Source organism: Cibotium barometz, chromosome 63, assembly GCF_041138505.1.
Source record: "Cibotium barometz isolate CiBa-2024 chromosome 63, ASM4113850v1, whole genome shotgun sequence".
Lineage (NCBI taxonomy): Eukaryota > Viridiplantae > Streptophyta > Polypodiopsida > Cyatheales > Cibotiaceae > Cibotium > Cibotium barometz.
In genome coordinates, this window is record NC_141108.1 from 1,556,130 (window position 1) to 1,580,492 (window position 24,363).

General features: G+C 47.2%; 1 protein-coding gene across 4 annotated transcripts in view; it reads right to left on the reverse strand.

The window, feature by feature from the left end:
• Positions 1-24,363, reverse strand: part of LOC147603557 (DExH-box ATP-dependent RNA helicase DExH3-like) — a 57,942-nt gene that overhangs the window by 8,648 nt on the left and 24,931 nt on the right. For 3 of the 4 annotated variants that reach the window (XM_086796253.1, XM_086796252.1, XM_086796254.1), the window contains exons 9-18: positions 24,177-24,344; positions 23,753-24,025; positions 23,478-23,672; positions 16,682-16,885; positions 16,521-16,590; positions 15,718-15,866; positions 15,338-15,646; positions 15,180-15,239; positions 12,116-12,268; positions 11,826-11,936 (exon numbers count right to left, since the gene is read on the reverse strand). In XM_086796253.1, coding sequence (XP_086652379.1) covers positions 11,826-11,936; positions 12,116-12,268; positions 15,180-15,239; positions 15,338-15,646; positions 15,718-15,866; positions 16,521-16,590; positions 16,682-16,885; positions 23,478-23,672; positions 23,753-24,025; positions 24,177-24,344 — 1,692 coding nt within the window. Of the gene's footprint in view, positions 1-11,751; positions 11,937-12,115; positions 12,269-15,179; positions 15,240-15,337; positions 15,647-15,717; positions 15,867-16,520; positions 16,591-16,681; positions 16,886-23,477; positions 23,673-23,752; positions 24,026-24,176; positions 24,345-24,363 lie in introns of all 4 variants that reach the window. The other variant, XM_086796255.1, reaches the window with a different exon arrangement.

Genomic DNA, 24,363 nt, shown 5'->3' on the forward strand with positions numbered 1-24,363 from the left:
TCTCATGTTTCTATGTTCTTAGTATTTCCATGATGAGTTTCCATGGACAGTTTCGTATCACCTAAGTGAGATAGCTATGTTCATGTTTTCTTTCTAATTTATTTTCCATTCCATGATGAGATATACCATGGACATTATTGTATCACTTTGGTCTCATAGGCCCATTGGGTCTTTAGTAGACACTTAATCTCTCTCTCTCTCTCTCTCTCTCTCTCTCTCTCTCTCTCTCTCTCAAGTAGAGAGTCTTGAATGCCTCACATAGACACACTCAAACAACAGGTTATTTGACTCTCTCTCTCACACACAATAGAGATTTAGCTTATATAATATTAACAGTGAACACTACTCTCTCTCAACAAGACTTACAATATGCTTAGGAGAAGATTACCAATAATCCTTTTTATTGTATAAGCCTCATGGGATTAAAGAGCATGATTAGAGAGACAAGTAGCATAATGTGGACATAAAGAAACAATTAGCCCCACATAGATACTCTACACACAAATATAAACCGTACACAAAGTATAGATTAGGAACTTAACACAAAGTTAACTCCTATACAAACAAGCATCACAAAGAGTTTACTAAATAGCTAAACATGCTTCACAAAGGGCTTGACCAAGAGCTAAAATAACTCCCTCAAATTCTATCATTGTAGCAGTGTACCACTAGCACTTATATGGCTGTGGCTGTTTTTTCTTCCAGCTCTAGTTGGGTTTTTTTATGTTTTTTCCTTCATTCAATCACTTCATGGACACATTGTAACACTCTTTGGTCTTTTGTAGACGTTGATAGAACTTCTCATATGCGCGTGATACTTTTGGCTCCACTGATTGTACATGTGTTTAATCGTGCCATTTGTGAGGGTTTCCTGGCAAGCTGGACAGAGCATACCATTGTACCACTCTTTAAGAGTGGGGACCCCATGGTACCAGGCAACTACAGGACGATCATGATTGGCCATTACTTGGCCAAACTATATGGCTCTATATTGGAGTCGGAACTGAGCCGCTGGGCAGAGAGGCATGGTCACCAAGCATAGGGACAGGCCAGCTTCAGGAGAGGATTTACTACCTTGGATCACATACTTACACTTCTGGCAGTTATTGAAGAGGACAGGGCACAGAAGAGAAGGATATACTGCTGCTTTGTGGACTTACTCAAAGCCTTCGATACCGTACCACGTGCCAGGCTTATGCAGAGATTGCAGGACATTAAGGTACCTGAGGATATGCAGTGGGGGATATATGCTTTGTATGAGTCTATGATAGGCAGAGTATGAGCTCCAGGTGGACTATCCGATAGGGTGATCAACACGATAGGGGTGAAGCAGGGATGCTGTCAAACCCCCACGGATCTTCCCTCGTGATCGATCTTGGTTCGAAACTCGAATTCTGCAAACAAACGAACAACAAACAAGCATAGGGGTGCAGGCCTGACTCACCTCCCAACCATGACAGCCGTGGGCGAGCCCACAGTCTTGGCTGTCCCCACCGAGCCACGAGCTGAGCTAACTAGGTTGACGTACCGACCAATCTCCCCCTCGCGACGTCCCATACCGCCACGAAGCTGCCCTCGCGGGCCTCGAGATTGCTGCCGGCCTCGGCTGCATAAAGCAGGTGCACGTCTGCACTAGATCCAGGCTCCAAGACCATAGAGCTCTCACAAACTCGCGAGACTCTCTATATTACAATAACTAACCTTGGCCACCCTTTTATAGGCTCTTGGCCGGTCATCGGGCGTCCACACTTGGCCGCCCGCCCGTCCATACTTGGGTGCCCGCCCGTTAGTATTTCCCTAACTCAGCTCGTCAATCAGCCTGCCTAGTTCCAAGCTTCCCCAAGCCTCGAAACTAGTCTTGCATGCGTATAGCACACGGTAGCACATGACATGCCCGCTTTCACCCACCCTCTTCGGACTGTACATGGATGTGGTCTCCGATTATATAGACAAATTGGGAGGCCCAGGGGCATGCCTGGCAGGGGTGTTGATACCCAACTTGTTATATGCAGATGATATTGTTCTAATCTCAAACTCTCCAAAGGGATTACAGTGACATTTGGATGCATTACAGACATTCTGTGCAGATAGAGATCTGACAATGAACCTTGGGAAAACCAAGGTTATGGTGTTTAACACCATAAAGGCATGGCCCATGGGTGACGAGATCAGAGTATCAGTTCACTTTCCGAGGTGAGCCGGTTGAGTACGTCAGGTCACAAGTCTATTTGGGAGTTACTTTCATAGGACCATGTTTCTCCTTGAAGGAGGCAGTACCAGCTAGATTAGCTGAAGGGCATGCAGCCTTGGGGGTAGTTGACAGGCAGTGTGCACACATACAGTTTCAGGAGCCGCGCACCAAATTGTGGCTATTTGATACACTTGTCACACCGACCCTCTTGTACGGAGCTCCAATTTGGGGGGGCAGCATACATCACAGATCTCAGAGCGGGACAGATGAGGGATGGAGGCATATGGAGAGACCGTTGATTATGATGATTGCCCGCATGATTCAGAGCAAATCATCGATACCACATGAGATTGTTCGGGCTAAGTTGGGTGCTAGACCTGTAGTGACCAAGGCCGTATTCCAAGCAATTACCTTTTTACAGCAGCTATGGAAGCTCCCTCAACAGAGGTAATGCCGATTGGCATTGACCTCATCCATACAATTGGTAGAGGATGGAGATACTCATTGCTGGTATGCTTAGATGAGATCATGGTTTGACCTACATGGTTTGCGAATAGAGGCACTCCTGCCCTTTCAGTACAGCTTGGATTGTCCATTTTTGGATCTCACCCGCTCAAAGCAGAACCGCGTGATTAGGATGGATATCATCAGAGTGGACACAGAGAGGACATGGGCTAGTCCCCTTGAGTCCTTAGGCACGAAAATGGCTCATTACAAGAGCCATTTGTTGCACCTCTCACCGGATGGTTTTATCACCCGCCCGACGTACATGGATGTACACCTATCATCACACCAACTGCAGATTGAGATAGGGTGATATGTGCATCAGATCTGGGATGACCGCATTTGTCAACTATGCTACCAGGAGGCAGAGACAGAGGAGCACTACATTTGCCGATGTACAGTCTATTATGAGATTCCAGAGAGATATCACCGCCTCTTCCGAGAGGGTTTTGGGCCGTTACGCAAGGTCATGGAGTTTGAGGATCAGAGATGCTTGGGATTGTTCCTACTTGAGCTCAGAAGACACAAAGAGACCCTCTTGGAACACAGGAGACCGAGCCATGATGTACCTAGACAGAGGATCCTGACAGATTTCTTCAGCACCAGCACCAGCACCAGCACCAGCACCAGCACCCCAACCTTTTGGGGCAGAAGTGGTTAGTATGAAACCTGAATTTGAATCAAGCTTTGGTCGCAGAACCCTTCAAGGTCTCCTATGACATTAAAATTATTCTTAAAAGAGGAAGAGGGGGGGTGTGGGGGTGGGGGTGGGGGTGGGGGTGGGGGTGGGGGTGGGTTGTAAAAAAAAAGGACCCCTGCACTATCCTTCTGCTGACCATGCATCGTTAGTGTCAGAGCCTTTACAGAGGCAAGGATCCACCTGAGTTCGAATCCTTTTTAGTCTTTTCACGACTGACTCCCATGCCGTGCTAGTATGGTCCTAATCCTCTGTTGTAGTCTCCGCCGGTGTCCAGATGGGCCTCTCATCTTGGGGCGCCTGGACCGCCCCAGCTCTATAGCCCGATCAATCAGTGTACCTCTGGTGCGGCTATACTCTGGGGCTAGCTGCAATGCCTGCTGGCCTGACTGCTCAATCTCTGGTCGAAAGAAGTCTGTAATCTGCCTCTGTAGGTGTCTCTCCCTCTCTGATCCCCTCCCTCTCAAGAGACCCTCTCTATGTCTACGCAGCTCCAGCAAGTATAATCCGAGGCATCTCTGATCCTGGTATCTCATGACTCTAGAAAGTGGTCCGAAACCCTCTCTAAACAGGCAGTGAAAACGGCCTCGTATCTCATAATATACTAGACCGTGACATATGTAATGTAACTCTGTCTCTGGCTCCATCTGGCACAGCTGACAAATCCTGGCCTCAGCTGGTACTCCTCTGAATCTGCCAGTCTCAATCTCTAGCTGGTGTGAGGATGTGCGCATCTGACCAATAGCACACCGTACCCCATGAGAAAGATGAGTATCCATGTAGCTGGGTCTAATCACAAACCCATCCTCCGTGAGCTGGAGAAGATGATCTCTATAGAAAGCCATCTTCGTACCTCCTTTGAATTTTTCGCGTTTCCACACTTGTAGGGGACCTTTCCACCTCATATGACATGTAGGATGACTACATAATGTAATATACCATATGAATAATTTTCCTAGGCTAAGGGTAGACAAGTTTGGTTTACATTCCAACATGTACACTGTGACCACTCCCTACAGGAGGCCTACAGATCGGAAGACAATATACACATATTTAGAACACTTAATTTAACTGTTATTAAACAATGGAAACAATATCAGCAACACAAATACTGAAAATACAAATGACACCAGCACTGGGGTCGAAAAGAACCGCCCCCCCCCCCCCCCCCCCCTCAATACTTTTTGTATTTCTTGGAGTATTTATATTTGTACAAGTGTCACGGGCATGACAGGCCAGATTTCTCCACAAGAGAGTGAAAACAACCAAATAAAACTGGTTCAAGTCGATGAAGGGGTGTTGGTCGGAGTAGCCCCAAATCACAAGCTCATTCCCACCTTCACTGGGTGTACACGTGCCTTTCACTGGTCTTCCAGGACCGTGCACCAACAGGCACGCCCGTACTAACGCAGGCCAAGGAGTACACCGCGGAGGGAGCATGGCCCCGTTCTCCCCAATGAGCTTTGCTCCAAAATTCCCTGGTGAGTCTAACCTTCACCGGCTCTCAGAAGCTCTAAGAGCGCGGTTAACAACACCACACAGGGAAATATACTGACTACACCAGGAAGAACATTCCTGAGCATGGTCACCATATACATGCTTTGCTCCTGCACTACACAATTTAAACAATTCTCTGAATTTTAATTAACAAATTTTAGAATTACACAAATGAGAAAACATGAGGGCACCTGGTATGGTGAGTACAATCCGAGTACAACAGGTACAATTTGTAGCGGGTACAATCAAGCACATTAGGTACAGCCAGATAATATTCAGGTTCTGTACTTGCAACAGGTACAGTAGGTGTACATTAAATGCTTCACACGTGTGCAAGTACAACCAACCAAGTACTATGCAGGTATTGTACTTGTAGCAGGTACAGCAAGTACATCAAGTGCTTCACACGTGTGCAAGTACAACCTTTTGGTTCAACACGTGCAGTCACTAGTTATAATAGGTGCAGTCTGCAGGCAGATACAGGCCTAGTATAGCAGGTGGGTACTGTACAGCAACCGGTACAGGCCTGGTACAGCAGGCGGGTACAGCATAGGAGGCGGGTACAGCACACGTACAGTAGGTGTGGGCAGCCCTGCAGGCAGGTACAGCAGCAGCTTCAAGCGAGTACAACATGGCTGTAAGGCAGGTACAGCACTCAATTCAGCCTTTTGGGAAGAGAGGCGATGGAGAGAAAAAACCACCAGCCACACACGGGGGAAAAAGTACTAAAAAAAAATGTTTCATGCAAAGCCTTTATCAAAGGTTATAAAACCTTAATACCCATTTAATACTATGGGCACCCACACTAGAAAATGTCCGGCCCTTCTTTTAAATGTGTGTGAACATATTGCCTTATAAATATTAAGGTTGGCTATGACTTACAGATTTTTACATTTTGAAAAGGGAAATATAATAATACTTACCACGTGTTCACACACCACACCACCAAGTCAGTAAACAACATTCCACGGTACACTAGGGGCGTCCCCGTCTAGTATACTGGCACGACATAATAGGCAGACACACAAATAAGTCATGCAAAAACAAATTTATGCATGCAGGCATAAATGCATGTGCACAAACAATGGACGAAATCTCCCTTTCATGAAACTTGTACAAGAGGTTCCTGTCGGGCACAAAATTGGCGCGACAAATATAAATAAATATGTCCTTGTCTTCCTATGGAGTGACAGTCCCATAGGTAAGACACCATCCTGGCCATACACGGGTGGCACCAACAGGCTCCCGTCCATACAGCACGAAGCAAATCACACACGGGTGACACGAAACTGGTTGCCGTCCATGTGACAAAGCATTGGTCGCACACGGGTGGCACTGATCTGGCTCCCGTCCATGTGATACCATAAAACTGGCCCTTTCACATGGGACACTGGCCTGGCCCCATGTGAACATGCCACAAATCTAGCCGCTCTAACAGTCCCATAGAAGTGGCTCCAGAAATGGAGATGGACCAAATGGTGACATCCTATCACATGGGATACGTTGTGCCATTGGACAGATCTGGACCTCATCACACCAGCTGCGGATTGAGACAGGGCGATATGTGCATCAGAGGAGCACTACATTTGCCGATGTACAGTCTATTATGAGATTCGAGGGAGATATCACTGCCTCTTCCGAGAAAGTTTTGGGCTGTTACGCAGGAGACCGAGCCATGATGTACCTAGACAAAGGATCCTGACAGATTTCTTCAGCACTAGCACCCCAGCCTCTCTCTCTCTCTCTCTCTCTCTTTATGTTTTCTTTCTATTTTATTTTCCATTCCATGATGAGATATGCCATGGACATTATTGTATCACTTTGGTCTCATAGGCCCATTGGGTCTTTAGTAGACGCTTAATCTCCGTCACGGAGAGATAGCAGCTATCCGAATGAGACACCAGATGGAGACACAGGAGAGGCTAGCTCGCTTTCATTCAGACTCAGGGTACATGTTCACGCCATTCATAGCCTCAGCATCGGCGATGTATGATATCTTATATCCCTCTTATGGCACTGGATGGAGTTAGACATAGATCTGCATAGCATGCTTGTACTACCCCTTCAGCATATAGAGATGCATCTTGCGTTAGCACTCCATCCACATCCCCACCCCCCTTTATATTGTTTGTATATGGACTCCACCGATCCATGATGATTCATGGTTGTATCCAGACACATGCACACTTTTCTTTCTTTTCTTCCGATGACTGGAAGAACATAGTTGTATTATTTTTTGTCTCATAGGCCGGCTTTGGCCTCTCGTAGACGTTAATATATCTTTCTCTCTCTCTCTCTCTCTCTCTCTCTCTCTCTCTCTCTCTCTCTCTAAGGCAGAAGTGGTTAGTATGAAAGCCCTTTTAAGGGCATGCATCCACCGAGTGTGAGATTGTTCAGGCTGAGTTGGGTGCCACACCAGTAGTGACCAAGGCCCTATTCCAGGCAATTACCTTTCTACAGCGGCTATGGGAGCTCCCTCAACAGAGGTACTACCGATTGGCATTGACCTCATCCATACAGTTGGCAGAGGATGGAGATACTCATTGCCGGTATGCTTAGATGAGATCATGGTTTGACCTACATGGTTTGCGGATAGAGGTACTCCCACCCTTTCAGTACAGCTTGGATTGTCCATTTTTGGATCTCTCCCGCTCAGAGCAGAACCGCATGACTGGGATGGATATCGTCAGAGTGGGCACAGAGAGGACATGGACTAGTCCCCTTAAGCCCTTAGGCACGAAAATGGCTCATTACAAGAGCCATTTTTTGCACCTCTCACTGGATGGTTTTATCACCCGCCCGGCATACATGGATGTACACCTATCACATGGGATACATTGTGCCATTGGAGAGATCCGTCCACGGGAGGAATGTGTCATCTGGAACTGTAATGGAGTCCTATGGACACATCCAGGGAGACTTGAGGAGGTGATGAAGGGCCGGGATATCATCTTGATGACAGAGACACAAGAGAGCCCGAAGAGGGGCTTACCATGGGTTGAGGGTTATCAGTGGGAGTCAGCTCACCGACAGGGGATGAGACAGGCCACCTCCCAAGGTTCAGGAGGTATAGCAGTGCTTTTCAGACATGGGTTACATGAGCATGTTCGAGTCGTAGCACGAGACTCGGAGGCGAGATACATGTGGATTAGCTTACACCTCTCGGAGACCAGATGGATTTATATCGCCCTTTGCTACTTTCCTCCGAAGGGGTCGCGGTTTGCCACCACCGAGGAGCCGGGTGGAGGAGAGGCTAGTGAGTCTCCATACTTTGTCTTATCTGAGGAGATCTTACACTATTCGACACTGGGAGAAGTCTTCTTGATGGGGGACTTCAATGCACGGACTCAGAGCAGACAGTGCGAGATCTATGACTTTGAGGATCCCTTGAGACTAGAGCCGCTAGCCACAGAGGATACAGGGACCACTCGGATCTCCGCTGATGGAGGAGCTGACAGCACTGGATATGGGCAACATTTGCTGGAGCTTGGGGCCCAACACCATCTCGTTATTTATAACGGGATGACTCAGTGGCCAGATTCAGGTGGGTTGACTTGCTTTCCAGTGGGAGGCGGCAGTAGTACAGTGGATTATGTGATGGGATCCCGGGAGGCAGCAGATATGGTGTCTCACTTCACCGTACCACCATGCCCCATTGGGGCGGATCATACATACCTATCCCTCACTTTCACGAGCTTACTGGAGACCCACCCACCCATCATACAGCCACCACGCACTATTTTTCACTTCACTCAGGACCTAGCCGAGGTGTACGACTATCATGTTCATGATCAGCTATTTGCCTTAGATCCATCGGCACCCATAGCCATGCTCACCTCCCAGCTCTCACATGTACTGCACTCCGCAGCCACGAGGAGTTTCCCATACCACATACACACAGGACGGCCACCTACATCTGGGAGCATACCCCAGAACCGATGGTATGATGATGAGTGCAGAAACCTTTACCGCAGTCTCCGAGTGCAGAGGGCTCGCGGGGAGATCACCCAGAGGCAGGCAGGCAGAAGGATGCATACTCTCACCCGCCGTAAGCGGCGAGCTTATGAGGAGGCTCAGTACTGGGACACACATCACATGCTCATGAGAGATGCTGCTGCTGCTTGGAGGAGACTCAGAGAGCCCCGTCCTCCCACACCTATTGCCGATCCTCAGACCTAGCACACATGTGCAGAGAGACTTTATGATGTGCCTGCACAGCCCCCTATACCACAGCCCACAGAGCCATGCTCCACAGTCTCCACCTTCTTCACCCCACCTATGGTTAGGAGGGCCATATGCCGACTCCAACATGGACGGGCGACAGATCATACAGGATTACAGGGAGAGCATCTCATCTATGCTATTGATACATTGGCACCATTTCTTGCTCATCTCTTCAACAGAGCTCTGTCAGAGGGGTTTCCGGCTGAGTGGATGATGCACACTATTGTGCCGATCCATAAAGCGGGAGATGTACTAGACCCCGGGAACTACAGGACCATCATTATATTGGCCAAACTATACGGGGCAGTTTTGGAGGCAGAGCTGAGCACTCATGCAGAGGTTGGGGGATTGAGAGCAGCAGGCCAGGCAGGCTTCCGTCGAGCCTTCTCGACCATCGACCACATTTTTACATTGAGGTGCCTGATTGATCAGGCCAAGGCACGGAGGCAACGGCTCTATTGTTGCTTTGTGGATTTTCGCAAGGCATTTGATACTGTGCCCAGAGAGCGCCTCTTTCAGCGACTACAGACACTAGGCATACCTTCAGACATGATGTGGGGCATATACAGGCTATATGAGCAGGTCTTTGGGAGAGTCCGATGCCCAGGAGGCTTGTCCGACACAGTTGCTAGCACCATTGGTGTGAAGCAGGGGTGCCCGCTCTCCCCCACGCTCTTTGGGCTCTATATTGATGAGGTGGTCGATTACATCACACAGTGAGGAGGCTCTGGGGTTGAGCTATCAGGTATTACTGTCCATGTTATGCTTTATGCTGATGACATCGTCTTGGTATCCGACACGCAGGTTGGGCTTCAAAGACACCTTGTGGCTCTTGATGACTTCTGCGCACAGCAGGGGCTCACAGTGAACCTTGGGAAAACCAAGGTTATGATCTTCCACACTTCACCCGTAGTCAGGAGCCACACTACTCTCACATTGGGCGGGTCGAGGTGGTGAGCTCTTATGTTTACCTTGGCATCACATTTACTAGCTCAGCTGGACGCTTCTCCATGGCTCAGGCAGTCCGAGAGACAGAGTGACCCAGGGGTATGCAGCTCTTGCTGGCCTTGAGCGTCAGTGTCATCAGGCACATTTTCAGGAACCCCGCACGCAGGGGTGGCTCTTTGATACATTAGTGACACCAGCCTTGATGTATGCGTTTGGGCACCACATGGGTACAGCTGGAGAGACCACAGATCTCGATGCTCTCGAGGATGATACGCAGCAAACCATCCGTCCTGCACGACATTGTTCGAGCTGAGTTTGCTGCACCACCGGTTCCCAGAGCTGAGCGGATATGCAGATTGTGCCGCGAGGAGGTGGAGACTGAGGATCACTTTGTATGTAGATGTAGAGCCCACCAGGGGGTCAAAGATAGATATGCAGGATTGTTTGAGGAGCACTCTTCACTACATCAGTTGATGGAGGCCTCGGACCAACGACAGCTTGGCAGACTACTACTAGAGCTTCATAGTTCTCGAGAGAGACTCCTCCAGACACCCGCTCCCACTAGGGGTGGGAGACAGTCCCAGCTCACAAATTTCTTCCAGAGAGCTATGCCAGTGCTAGCTGATGTACCACGTGGGGTGACCGCACAGAGAGCAGAGGAATTGAGAGCCAGGAGGAGACCTAGACAGACTGGACATAGAGCACCCCGACTCCGTCACCGAGAGATAGCACAGCTATCCGAATGAGACACCAGATGGAGACACAGGAGAGGCTAGCTCGCTTTCATTCAGACTCAGGGTACATGTTCACGCCATTCACAGCCTCAGCATCGGCGATGTATGATATCTTATATCCCTCTTATGGCACTGGATGGAGTTAGACATAGATCTGCATAGCATGCTTGTACTACCCCTTCAGCATATAGAGATGCATCTTGCGTTAGCACTCCATCCACATCCCCACCCCCCCTTATATTGTTTGTATATGGGCTCCACCAATCCATGATGATTCATGGTTGTATCCAGACACATGCACACTTTTTCTTTTCTTTCTTTTCTTCCGATGACCGGAAGAACACAGTTGTATTATTTTTTGTCCCATAGGCCGACTTTGGCCTCTCGTAGACGTTAATATATCTTTCTTTCTTCTCTCTCTCTCTCTCTCTCTCTCTCTCTCTCTCTCTCATGTTCCATGTTCCTGGTATTCCATGACGAAATTCCACGGACAGTTTTGTATCACCCCAGTGAGATAGCTTTGTTTTGCTTCTATTTTATTTTCCGTTCCATGATGAGTTATGCCAGGTACATTATTGTATCACTTTGGTCTCATAGGCCCATTGGGTCTTTAGTAGACGCTTCATATATCTTCCTTTCTTTCTCTCCCCCCTGCTGCCCGCTATATTGTATACACTTAACGGCCTACGTAGTACGTTGGCCCTATATTTTTCTTCCAACACCTAGTTTTTCATTTTTCATGTTGTCTTGACATCCAGTTTACTCATGATTCACATGTGACATCTTTTCGGTCTCATAAACCCTTTGGGTCTTTCGTAGACATTAATAACATCTTTTTTCTTTCCTTCACACACATGCACTCGTGCGCGTGCGCACACACACATTGGTCAACTACGACTCACGGTTCACTGTAGAAGAGTCACCACAAAGCAAAGGAAGCCTAAAGAAAAGAAAACCTTTCGATAAATGAGGTCATGGTTCACTGTAGAAGAATCACCACAAAGCAAAGGAAGCGTAAAGAAAAGAAAACCTTTCGATAAATGAGGTCATCAAGCTCCCTCCTCAAGGTCAAGATAGTTTCTGCCATGGGAGCATGCATTGCGAACTCCAGCCACCCTTCTTGCATGTGCAAATAACCAACCTGGCTTCACCACAAGTTGATAGAGCATATTAATTGAAAAACTTACAACAATAGAAACACAACAAAGAACTTCCAAAAAATCAATTGCAACAGTCTCCTTGATATAAGGCATTGATGACAAAAAGCATAGATACTTAATTGGCTGGTGAAATCAATGCATATAAAAGGCTTGACCTTACCTTCTCACTCAGATACAATTTACCACCAAATAGAAGCAGCATGGAGTCTGATATTCCAGTTGCATCTCGTAAGAGGATGTTACCGCTTTTCATTTTCTCATTGAAAGCTAGCCATGGATATGGGATTTTCTCCATCTTGGATAGCACAGAACTCTGCAGTAGAATGAGACTAATTGATCAACAATGACCTATCTTATGCAATTAAAACAACACTAGTGGCGCTCTCTCTCTCTCTCTCTCTCTCTCTCTCTCTCTCTCTCTCTCCTTCACCAAAGCATGAAGCTCGGCTACACGGAAGAGGACCCTCTCTCCTTCACCAAAGCATGGAGAGCCAGGAAAGACTCAACACGCAAGCGAGCCCTCATCTTGGATAGCACAGAACTCTGCAGTAGAATGAGACTAATTGATCAACAATGACCTATCTTACATAGTTACCACGGAACGTCGTTCCGCCTTCCCGGAACGCCGGAACGCCGTTCCGGGCGAAGGCACGTTCCCGGAACGCCGGAACGTTCCGCAAAATATATATATATATATATATATATATATATATATATATATATATATATATATATTTTTTTTTTTTATTTTTTTTATTTTTTTTGGGCGGAACGTTTGTTTTGCTTGCAGAAATGTATGTTCATGTCTTGGGGGAGCAAATATTAGGAAGCATATTTGGCTATCCGTATACAAAAAGTTACATTTTTTTGTGTCATATGCTGACATGTCATATGACGTGGCGTTCCGCGACGTTCCCGATCCGCTCCCGTTCCCGTTCCCGCTCCCGTTCTAGCATCCGACGTTCCCGGAACGTTCCCGTTCCGTGGTAACTATGCTATCTTATGCAATTAAAACAACACTAGTGGCTCTCTCTCTCTCTCTCTCTCTCTCTCTCTCTCTCCTTCACTGAAGCATGAAGCTCGGCTACACGGAAGAGGACCCTCTCTCCCTCACCAAAGCATGGAGCGCCAGGAAAGACTCAACACGCAAGCGAGCCCTCATCCTACAGTTTGCAAGAGAGACGGAGAGGGTCACCTTCATGAGGAAGAGGGTGATTCTACGAGGATTACACGGAGATCCCATCTATTTGGATGACGACCTTACAAGGATGCAGATATGACACAGGAAAACATGCATGCCGAGAGTCCTACAAGCCCAGAAAGAGGGCAAGAGAGCATTCTATCGCGATGGCCGTGTCATCATCGATGGCAAGGCCGCTGATTAGCGCCAGGCGGCCTATGGGACATCGGCTATGGAGGATCCAGATTCACGGATACCAATAGCAGTTTGGAACTGCAGTGGAGCACTTTGGACACATCCTGGGAGGATGGAGGAGGTCATGGAGGGACGGGACATCATACTACTTATAGAGACGCACCAAAGCCCAGAGAGGGGGCTACCCAAAGTAGAGGGCTATCAGTGGGAGTTTACATACAGGGGGACCACACGGCAGAGCACATCGAGAGGATCTGCCGGTATAGCGGTACTCTTCAATCGAGAGCTACAGGAGCACCTACAAGTGGTAGCACGTGACCAGGAGGCTAGATACATGTGGATTAGACTGCAGCTCTCAGCAGACAGGGTGTAATACATTGCTCTATGCTACTTCTCTCCTAGAGGATCGAGATATGCCATGACAGCAAAGGAGGAGAGTAGAGGGGAGGAGGAGGACACAGGGCCATTGGGAGAGTCACCATATGCAGCCCTTTCAGATGAGATCATACACTACTCCAACCTGGGGGAAGTCCTTCTTATGGGGGACTTCAATGCACGGACACAAAACCAACAATGCAACATTTATGATTTCGAGCACCCCGAGGTGATGCACACACACGGGAGCTTGCAGGGTGTCAGAGGACATGGGGCCGGATAACACCAGACATGGTCATCACTTACTTGAGCTGGGAGCGCGACACCATCTCGTAATTTATAACGGGATGACACAGTGGCAGGATTTAGGAGCAATGACATGCTTTCCACGATCCGAGAGGGGGGGGGGGGGGTATAGCACAGTGGACTACATCATGGGGTCCATGGAGACCACACAGGCAGTGACACCTTTCACCATCCCCCCTGTCCTATTGGTGCGGATCACACGTACCTCTTACTGTCACTAGCGAGCTCCACACCAGCACCCACACAGCCCACACAGGCATCGCATACAACTTTCTACTTCACCCATGACTTGGCAGACATATATGAGCATCATGTATATGACGGGCTATTCCAGATGGATCCCCTGTCACCTCTAGACACACTCACCACCCAGCTGTCATCTTTACTACATACGGCCGCCACCCGCAGCTTCCCCCATCATACACACATTGCACACACAGATAGATCTAGGAGCATGCCCCAGAATCAGTGGTATGATGATGAGTTTTAAGAGCTATATAGACACCTCCGTGCCCAGAGAACATTGGGGACCATTACACAGAGACAGGCGAGCCGACAGATGAGGACCCTCACACGCCGTAAGAGGCGTGCATATGAGGAGGCACAGTACTGGGATATATACCACCTACTCATGAGCAGAGATGCAGCCACTGCATGGGAGATCGGCTGACCACACAGGTATACAGAGTGAGCATTAAACCTGAAAGGTACTGGTGGCTCCCTGCACACGCTCTAATGGATCTGTATCAACTATATTTGGCTTTGTACCAGATTCCACATACTCACATCACAGAGGCATATGAGCGGTGGATCTATGGTTAAACCTGAAAGGTACTGTTTGCTCCCTGTGCACGCTCTAATGGATCTGTATCACTATATTTGGCTTTGTACCAGATCCACATACTCACATCACAGAGGCATATGAACAGTGGATCTATGGTTAAACCTGAGAGGTACTGTTGGCTCCCTGCACAGACTCTAGTGGTGCCTCAAGCATCTGTATCAGCTACAAGTTCAGCATCTCCATATCTGCACATAGAACTTTCCTACATAGCTGCCCCTTTTCTATTTATTTGAGTTTTGTTAGCTTTTGTTACATGCTACTATCAAAATATAACCAGGATACAAACAAGCCAGATCTTTTCTAATTTTGAGCAATGGACCTTACTTGATGAAGTAGTACCAAGCCATCCTCCACCGTTTTGTACTTTGTGGTGTTCTCCATAGTCTACGCATCAGAAAGTGATGGAGATTAGACCTACCACAGGTGTGCCATACTTATACAACAGGGTCCAAAAACAAGAGGAAATCAAAAACAAAACTTACCCAAACTGAAGATATCCCTGGAAACAAACCAGCACATATGATCCCTTTAAGAAGATCAACATCCTTGCTGTATTGGTTAGAGTAATCACGAACTGGATCTACAAAGCCTGCCTGCCTAAGCAAGGCCTCAAACTGTCTACGAAGAGAATGCATGACCTGCAGTGTTGAAAAGGAAAGAAAATTCTTCCAACAGTAATCGATTGCATTTCCAGCATCCATGGCTTCCTTCCACCCATCATAAGCACGCACAAGGGCGATATGATCACTGCAATCACCTCTACCGTACTTGAGTCTTGCCGTTTCTGCAACCTGCATTGGGCCTAATTAGAAATGTGTCGACATAGAAATTTTCTTTTTCCCCTCAGGTAGACTTCACTTACTGCCTTCTTGTCCACAGGTAGCATGAAGGGATCTCTCACAGTGAGGCCTGCTGCAATCGTCAGCACTGGGTCAAGGCACGAAAATATTGCACCCATAATCAGCATTTTTCCTATCCTTGGATCCACCGGAAGATTTGCAAGGTGAATTCCTGGAAAAAAAAGGCAGAGTTACACGACAAAATGGTAATCTGCCAGTCAAGTTTACATCATAGGTACACTTGAAAGTGGACAAAATGGTGATGCTACACTATTCTACTTTTCTTTTTATTGCTGGGCCCAGGCAGGGTGCATCATCCTTGCCATTGGGACACTGCTGATTTTGTGTGCATGATTGTTTGAAAGTTTAAGTGTTTAATCAATTTAGCGCGTCATTTTACCCACGCTAAGATAATCGTTTTTTCAAGATTACATATAGAACCCAGCACCCCTCTTATCCACGAACGGATGGGATCAAAATGGTGCCACAGGCCCTTAATGTGGCCCTTCCATCCTCCCCCATCATGCTGTCACCTCCCTCCCCAAGGGGCCAGCCACCATGGAGGACGACCCACCTCCCACCCCCCCCCCTCTTTTCTCTCCCTTTTCTGTCACAGACTCTTACCTCTAGAGAGGATTGATATCAGTTAAACCTTGATGCAAATTATTGCTAGTTCAGCTTGACCCTCAGCAACAGAGATGTTTACTGATCATAGATGTTGGCTTTCCAGGCATAGAGCAAACACAGGATGCATACAACTTTGCAAGCCCATCACTCAATGCTTTTCTGGCTATTGGATTCTCATAGAAGGTTGTCCAAAACTAACCAAGATTAGTAAGCTCTTCTGTGTCATCTAAAGCTCCGATTGTTTTAAGAAGTTGCACGGAATTGCGGACCTGCAGCAGATAGCAACATGGTCATATCATAGGCATGATACATCGCAAAACCCTTCAAAGCAAAATGCAGCTTTTAGAGTCTTATACTAACTGAAAGCGGATCCGGTGGCTGCATGGCTTTAGCTAGAAAATCTCCAATGGTTCCCAACTTCAAGCTTTTGATTTGCAGACAGAGAGAATGCAAAGGGGTCCGTAGCAGCTCTGGCTCCTGATATTCTGCAAATGCTTCATACACCACCCTGGGATATAGATGGTAGCACTCACCAGGCTGAACCCGACCAGCCCGCCCTCTCCGCTGCAACAGATACAAAAGATAATTTTATCATCAATGAATATATTTAGGCTCATGACTCTCATGATTGAGCAAACAAAATTTTCTTAGCTTTACAAAATACCTTACATTTCAATCATATACCACAATTTTCTTAAATATCTGAAATGACGCGCCACCCACCCCCCTCCCCCCCCCCCCCCCCCCAAAACCCCCACCCCTCTCTTTCCCACTTTTTCTCTTTCATTCATCAGTAACTAGCATAATCAGAATCCACCCTTAGTGTTCCAATCAAATTCTTGCCTAATTATCCCTCGTAACAGAAAGAGGATGCTGGAAATAGGTAAACTCATACCAGAGCATGTTTATCCTTTGGACCAGGAAAATAAAAACAAGAGAGCTTCAGAGGAACATATAAACTTACTGAAGGAATTGATAAGAAGGGACAACCAATTCTACCATACCAAATTTATAACAAGCCACATATACTTGCAGATGGAAGGTACACAAAGAGAAAGAAGGAAAGAAAAATTACATTAACATCTACAAAAGACGTGAAGGTCTGAGACGAAAAGATGTTACATACAATCCATGATGTCAACAACACAGAAAAAGAAACTAACCGTGAAAGTAAAACATGGCGAGCGTACTATGTTGACCCTGTGTGTACAATAGAATCCGCATAAAAACCCTCCCTCATGTATCATCAGAAATCGTTTGTCATCCTCGATGACATCATAAAGGGAGGTAATATCCATAACAAAAGGAGATGCTGCTCTGTGACACTGTAAGTATCTCCCCGATCTGCAGCTGACCAGTGACAAGAGGAAAGATGGGACCTTGAGGGGTGGTAGTGTCGAGATCTCTGAAGGGACTGTGTGCTGTTAGATGATACAGAGAAGATATGGAGGGGAGGGGGCGGGTCCGGCAGGGAAGCGAACCAGGCGATGAGGGCACAAAGAGGCGGTACTGGTGTGCCGTTTCTTGGTCGTACATGTGTATCTGTTGGTTGCACAAGAAGTGTTTTTCCTGTTGGTAGTGTAGCTCTGGTGGGGTGACCCATGTCCAACTCGTGTGAAGCCAGGTCAGGTCCAAGCATGATGCGGTTGATCTCTTGCCGAAACACATCCAAGAACAAGGACTCCAGATTTGTATTCAAAAGGGAGAGGAGGAGGAGAGCGGCGGGCGGAGGGGGGGGGTGGGGGGGGGGGGGTTTGGGGCGTCCATCTCAAGGTTATGCATGTCAAACCAGTTGACAACCTGTATACCAAGTCATGCTCTAGCCCTCCTATATAAGCTGTCTGGAAGACTCAAATGCCATCTATCCAATGTGTATGAATGGGAGATGTGTGTAATCCTTTGAAAGAGCGCATCAAGGACTAGCAATGCCACCTAAGCTCAGCCAAACTATCTCATGTGGTACATAGGGCTTTGTTACATACCTAATGCTAACCCTTGTGGTTAGGGACTAATCCAGCAAGGTTTGGGGAGTCCTCGGATCAGGAAAAGCAGGCAGATTCAGTGTGATCTGGACCTAGACCAACTGGCTTACTCCTACCATGGACATGGCGGATCACGGATAGTCTTGCCGAGGGTCCCTGTGGGAAGGCAGTGGAGAAATGGGATGCCAAGGCTTACAAGCATGGACTTGTGGGAGTGGAACCTTAGCCCCTGGTGTTGGGTGTTGGACTCACACACTCACACACACAAACCTGCACATTAGGGTTAGGTGCAGGATAGAGAAGCTCACACAGAAACAAGAGAGAGAGAGAGAGAGCCAAAAGTGTGGTATCCACAAAATGCAAGTCAACCCTTGCATGTGTGCCACATCCATATAATATAGAAGTACAAAATATTATATGTTAGAGTGTCCTTTCACACTTGATGTCCAAGGGGAAAAACCACATGGGAAAAAGTGCCCTTGATGGTGTCCGCATTGGACCACATACATCACTATGTATGAGCTGTAATTTACTTTCAGCTCTAACAGCTCCATCTTTGGGGAATGGTTTTCGTTGCATCTTTCCCAAAATACACCCCTCACATACATGTCTTGGTGGAGACTCAAGAGGCGGCATATTATCAACCATATGATGCTTCTGCAAAAGCATCAAACTCTGAAAATTTACATGCCCAAAACGAGCATGCCATAGCTCTGCATCATGCATAGCAGAAGTGTGGGCAGCCACTGTATTTGCATCATAAGTACGCTTGTCATAGCTGTCCAGCTTATACAAGCCTTCGTATCGTGTTCCAGAAGTGACTATTTCATAACCCTTGGTGGGTCTTTTACCAAACACTTCCCGTCTCCAAATTCAACCTTTAAACCTTGGTCGTTATGGCTAAGACGGAGAGCAGATTTTTCTTTATCCCTGGAACATACAATACATTTTTCATACAAATATTGGCACCATTGGCTGCAATAAGTATGACATTGCCAATTCCCTTTACTGGATATGTGGTATGATCTGCACATGATACAGTGCGGCCTTTTGAAGTATAAACCAAGTGCTGAAAAACATCTTTGCATGAAGTGATGTGGCTCAAAGCACCACTATCAAAATACCATGATGCATTCTGTCTGTCAGATGCAATGCAAGACATATCAGTGTCTGAAGCACTTGGTGTGCCACTAGTGCATGTGACCAAAAAAGTGTACTCTTCCTGGATTACATTAGCTGATTGCTATGCTTTGTCATCAGAAGAGTCTGCTAGTGCATTGCCTGCTTCTTTCCTTTTCTCTTTTATCCGCTTCCTACATTCACTGATGTAGTGTCCAGGCTTATGGCAGTAGTGACATTTGCCCTTCATTTGGGCTTTTTGTCAGACTTTTCACCACCAGAAGAGGGCTGTCCATGACCAGCCTTGCTAGACTATTGTCCCCCATGCTTAAAGCTCTTTGCTTTACCCTTATCCTTGGCTGTATATGCCTTGTCTCCACCAAGGTTGCTTGATAAGTTTGCTCTTGTTTGCTCTTCCTGCAAGAGTAAATCCACGAGCTCTTCAAAAGTGACGGGATCACCACCTCCTCTCATTGAGAGGTTGAGAGAGGTGTGAAAGCCCAAGTAGGAAGGCGGTAAAGAATGAAGAGTGTTGGTGACCATCTGTCTGTCTCGGATAACCTCATCAATGTTGAGCAATTGTTCCTGCAAATCTTTCACTTTGGTGAGATGATCTGCCATGGAGTCACCCTCATCCATAGAAAGAAGATCCAATTGCCTCTTCAAGTAGGCAACTCTTGCCTCGTTGCGTACCTGATACATTGCTTCCAATGTGTCCCATGCAAGCTTCGATGTCTTGCAAGAACGAATGTGCGGAATAATAGTCCTTTTCACTGAAAGGGCTATCAATGACATGGCCCGTGCATCTCTAGAGTCCCATCTCTTCTGCTCTTGTGTGGGAGCAGGTTCTACATCAGGAGGAGCTCTTTGAGCACCTCCCCTTTGAGGCGTGGCTGGTTGTATGGTAAGTGGGCGTGTGTCATCACCACACACGATGCCCCAAAGCCCTTTGGCTACCAGCAAATTACGGATCATGAAACTCCAGAGGGAGTAGTTAGATCCATTCAACTTGTCCTCCTGGGTGAGCACACCAAATACATCTGTAGCATTCTGTGCCATGTCAACAAAATATACCTGCAAGCAAACCAAGCACCAATGTGCACTGCCAGGCAACCAAATGTCCTGTGCAAATGTATGCCTGCAAACCAAAGCAAGTGTAAACCTGCACCAAATTGTCCAATTACACACAATGTGTATACATACGCGACAAATCACAGTTGTAATGCCCAATTACATGCTCCAATCTGAAAATCCCCAATTTTTATGCACTCCAATCGCTTCAATGTGCATTTAATTGGCCAATTTTCACAAAAGCCCCGAATTTCTGCAGCTGAAAGAGGTTCAATTTGCTGATTTTGACCTCAATTTTGAAAACCCCCAAATTCCAAACCAAACAAATTGAATGGCACCACCTGCAATTTTTATGGCAGAGGGTAACCTTTGGCAAATCCCAAGAGATTGCTGAACCTGCACCAGAATGCCTGCAACCTTTTTTTTTTTGTTTATTCTGAAATAAAAATACCTGCAGGCTAGAGCGTGGATGCTTCAGTACGGAGTGGGCCTGGCGTCAGCTTGCCAGGTACAGGTGGTACCGTGGGCTGGCTGGTGTGACTATATGCAAACGGAGGCGCGGGGCACGAACAGGGGACTGAGGCGGGCTTGGATCGCAGCAGCAGCAGCAGGTATGGTGTCTACCACCAAGCTCAAGGTTCCGGAAATCGCAGACAACCCTGATGGCTGGGGACTTCCAGAAGGGCAGATGACAGATGGGCGGAGCAGAAATGTCACGCAACTCTGGTCATGGAAGAGGCGGCGACTACGAAAACCTCCTTTCTGTCTCTTGATCCCTTGGGCTGGCCTCTGAATAGATCGTGCGCCAGCGACGCTACAGAACCAGCTACGGGCTGGAGTCGTGGAGGAGCGACGGCGATTGTAACGAAGCAGCGACGGTACCCGGAGGGGAGGAGCGACGGTGGGGCGGCTACCAGCGGCGGACGGAATGGAGCAGAGGCAGCGGACAACTGCGGCTGCGGAGGCACTTCGGGCAGCACTATCGCCGCCGGCTGGAGAGGGAGGTGCCGCCAGCGGGCTGAGCGGCGGTGGTGGGCTCCCCACTAGTGCCGCCGGTTCTAGGCGGTAGAGTCGGCCAAGTCCGGCGGATGGAAGGTGGTCCGTTGACGGAAATCCACCGACAGACAGAACCGACGGAAACTCGCTGAGCCTGCTGTGCAGATTTTCCAGGGCCAAAATTCCAGGGGCAGCTCCCAGCTCTGATACCAATTGTTGGGTGTTGGACTCACACACTCACACACACAAACCTGCACATTAGGGTTAGGTGCACGATAGAGAAGCTCACACAGAAATGAGAGAGAGAGAGAGAGAGAGAGAGAGAGAGAGAGAGAGAGAGAGAGCCAAAAGTGTGGTATCCACAAAATGCAAGTCAACCCTTGCATGTGTGCCACATCCATATAATATAGAAGTACAAAATATTATATGTTAGAGTGTCCTTTCACACTTGATGTCCAAGGGGAAAAACCACATGGGAAAAAGTGCCCTTGGTTAAGCCCTGTTCACACATAGCACTACCATAAGTGAGCATATGCCTACACCTGGCTCCGAGGTGGTTTGCAGGGACGCAAACCTATTGTTGGGTGAGCTTGCCTGCACCCTTCTTTGTTTGTACTAATCTTGATTATGCATGTGTATTAGGTGATCCTTGGGAGGAGTCCCTTACAGTTGGTATCAAAGCTAGGTGGGAAAAAGCAAGGTTTGCGTGTCGTTTGTGTTTTTCAAGCTCGCCCAATCCTCGGTCACCATATTTGTGTTTGATCTGCAAAGAAGTGGATGCTTTTTTAAGTTTTGCTGGCAGGATAGGACTCAAGAAGGGGGAGAAAGGGGGGATTCATATGCATGTTTGTAGGTGATAATTGTCCAGGGAATCCCTGTTTTGGAAGAAAACTCCCTCTAGTATGTCAGTGTTGCAGCAGGTTTATGTATGTTCTTTATGGAGCTGTAGCCAGGGGAAACACGTGGGTTTTGCTTGCAGGCAGCCATGTACCGGCAGCATGCAGGCAGACAAGGCGTTCTGTGCACTAAACAAGGCGCACACAGCAGCTGTGCGCAGGTTGGGCAACCAGCAGCATGTGCGCAAAGGGGCTGTGCAGATACAGATTGGCGCACAGCAGCCCTGAAGCAGACCGTTCAGGGCCTGAAAAGGCCGTACAGGGCTACATGGCAAGCATGTGCAGAAAAGCAGCCTTGTGGACAGGAGTGAGCAGCAGACATGAGAACAGAGAAAGAGATGGCAGGCTGTACGATCTGCAGACAGGCAGAACAGTGGGCTTAAGCCATCTATAGGGAGGCCTTTTTTTAAGAAAAATCTTGTGCTATTTTTATTATAAAAAAAGCACGGGCAGTTTTTTATAAAGCGCAAGGGAGAGGGCAGTTTTTAATGCACAGCTAAAAAAGGGGGCCTAGTTATTTTAAAAAGTCGAAAAGCACTTAGGTGCTTTTTTTTGCCCATAAAAGGGGAGGCCTTAGACCACTTGTCCTCAGCACGTGACAAAACCGATTGAAGGCAGCCCGTTGCGACGATTCTCAGCCTGCGGCTCATCTTTTGTGCATGGAGAACGAACCTTGTTTTGCAAACTTTTCTCCAGTTTCTCGCGTCAAACGTATGATTTTTTTCAAGCAAAAACTTGTGATCTTGGTGCTGAGTCAAAGACCTTCTTAGTGTGGTTCCAAACATAAAAGAGGTATTGATCCTCCCCTATGACCATCTCTTCAGCCAAAAATGTTTAGTATGGGATGTATCAGCCCATCTTCTCAAAATTCTCTCCATACACTCCTACCATTGAAATCCCAGAGCATATCACCCTTGCCACAGACGTTCTAAAGAGAACTTATCAATATCAAAGAATAAGCCACGATCAGATAATTATCATTGAGTTTCAGCTATCTTGGTTGCAGTTAAACGTCACACATGCACACATAGGCATCGTTATCACTCTTAAGCTCCAAAAATTTAGATAGTGGAATCATATGAACCTACATACTTGGCGAGCCGAAGCTTTTGATATCCAGGTTGGTGTTAGGCATGGTGTGTTGTTTAAAGCATCATATGAAGTCTCCTTTGCCTTTCCACAATCCACAACAAACACAACATCGTTGATTGTGATACTAGTTTCTGCCAAATTCGTAGCAAGCACAATCTTACGTATCTTGTTGGGCGGATGTTCAAAAATTAGCTTCTGCACAAATAGAAGGAATACAGCTTAGAGAAAAGCACCCCTACAACACCCACTTGAAAAAAAGAAACAGAAACCTTTACCTGATCTGCATTTGTCATGGATCCATGGCATGGTAGCAGCATGACTTTGTTTGGGTTACCCAACATAGGGTTCAGCTTTAAGCAATCCCTCAAGGCATTAATGTCCTCCCAACCTGTCATAAACACCACTATCGCCCCCTCTTTCTCATGCTCGCAAATATGGCAAAGTACAGCCTCAATGAGCTTGAACCCAAGACACTCAGGATTCCATTGTGATAAAGAGAATTGAGTTGCACCACTGTAAGCCCGTAGGTCTGCACTTACTAATGCATCCTTACAATTAAACACAAAAATATGAGCTTTAATAGATCGAGTTACCTAAGAGCACCTTAGATAGTTGTAAAAATCACCTCATTTTTGTTTATATTACTGTTTTTTTTAAGAAGCAATGTTGCTGCCATCACCATCTAATCTGGGCACTTACCTCAGCTAAGCTAACAAGGGGGTTTCTTCTACTTCTTTGCATCATCTTTTGCATTTTCCACACTTTTTCTTGCCCGTAATCGTCAACTTGATCAATCTCCGTGAACCTATAGCCTGTAAACTCCAAAATGTCTTCCAAAAAATGTGTTTTGACTGGGAACGTGAAACCCTATACACAAGAATTCAAG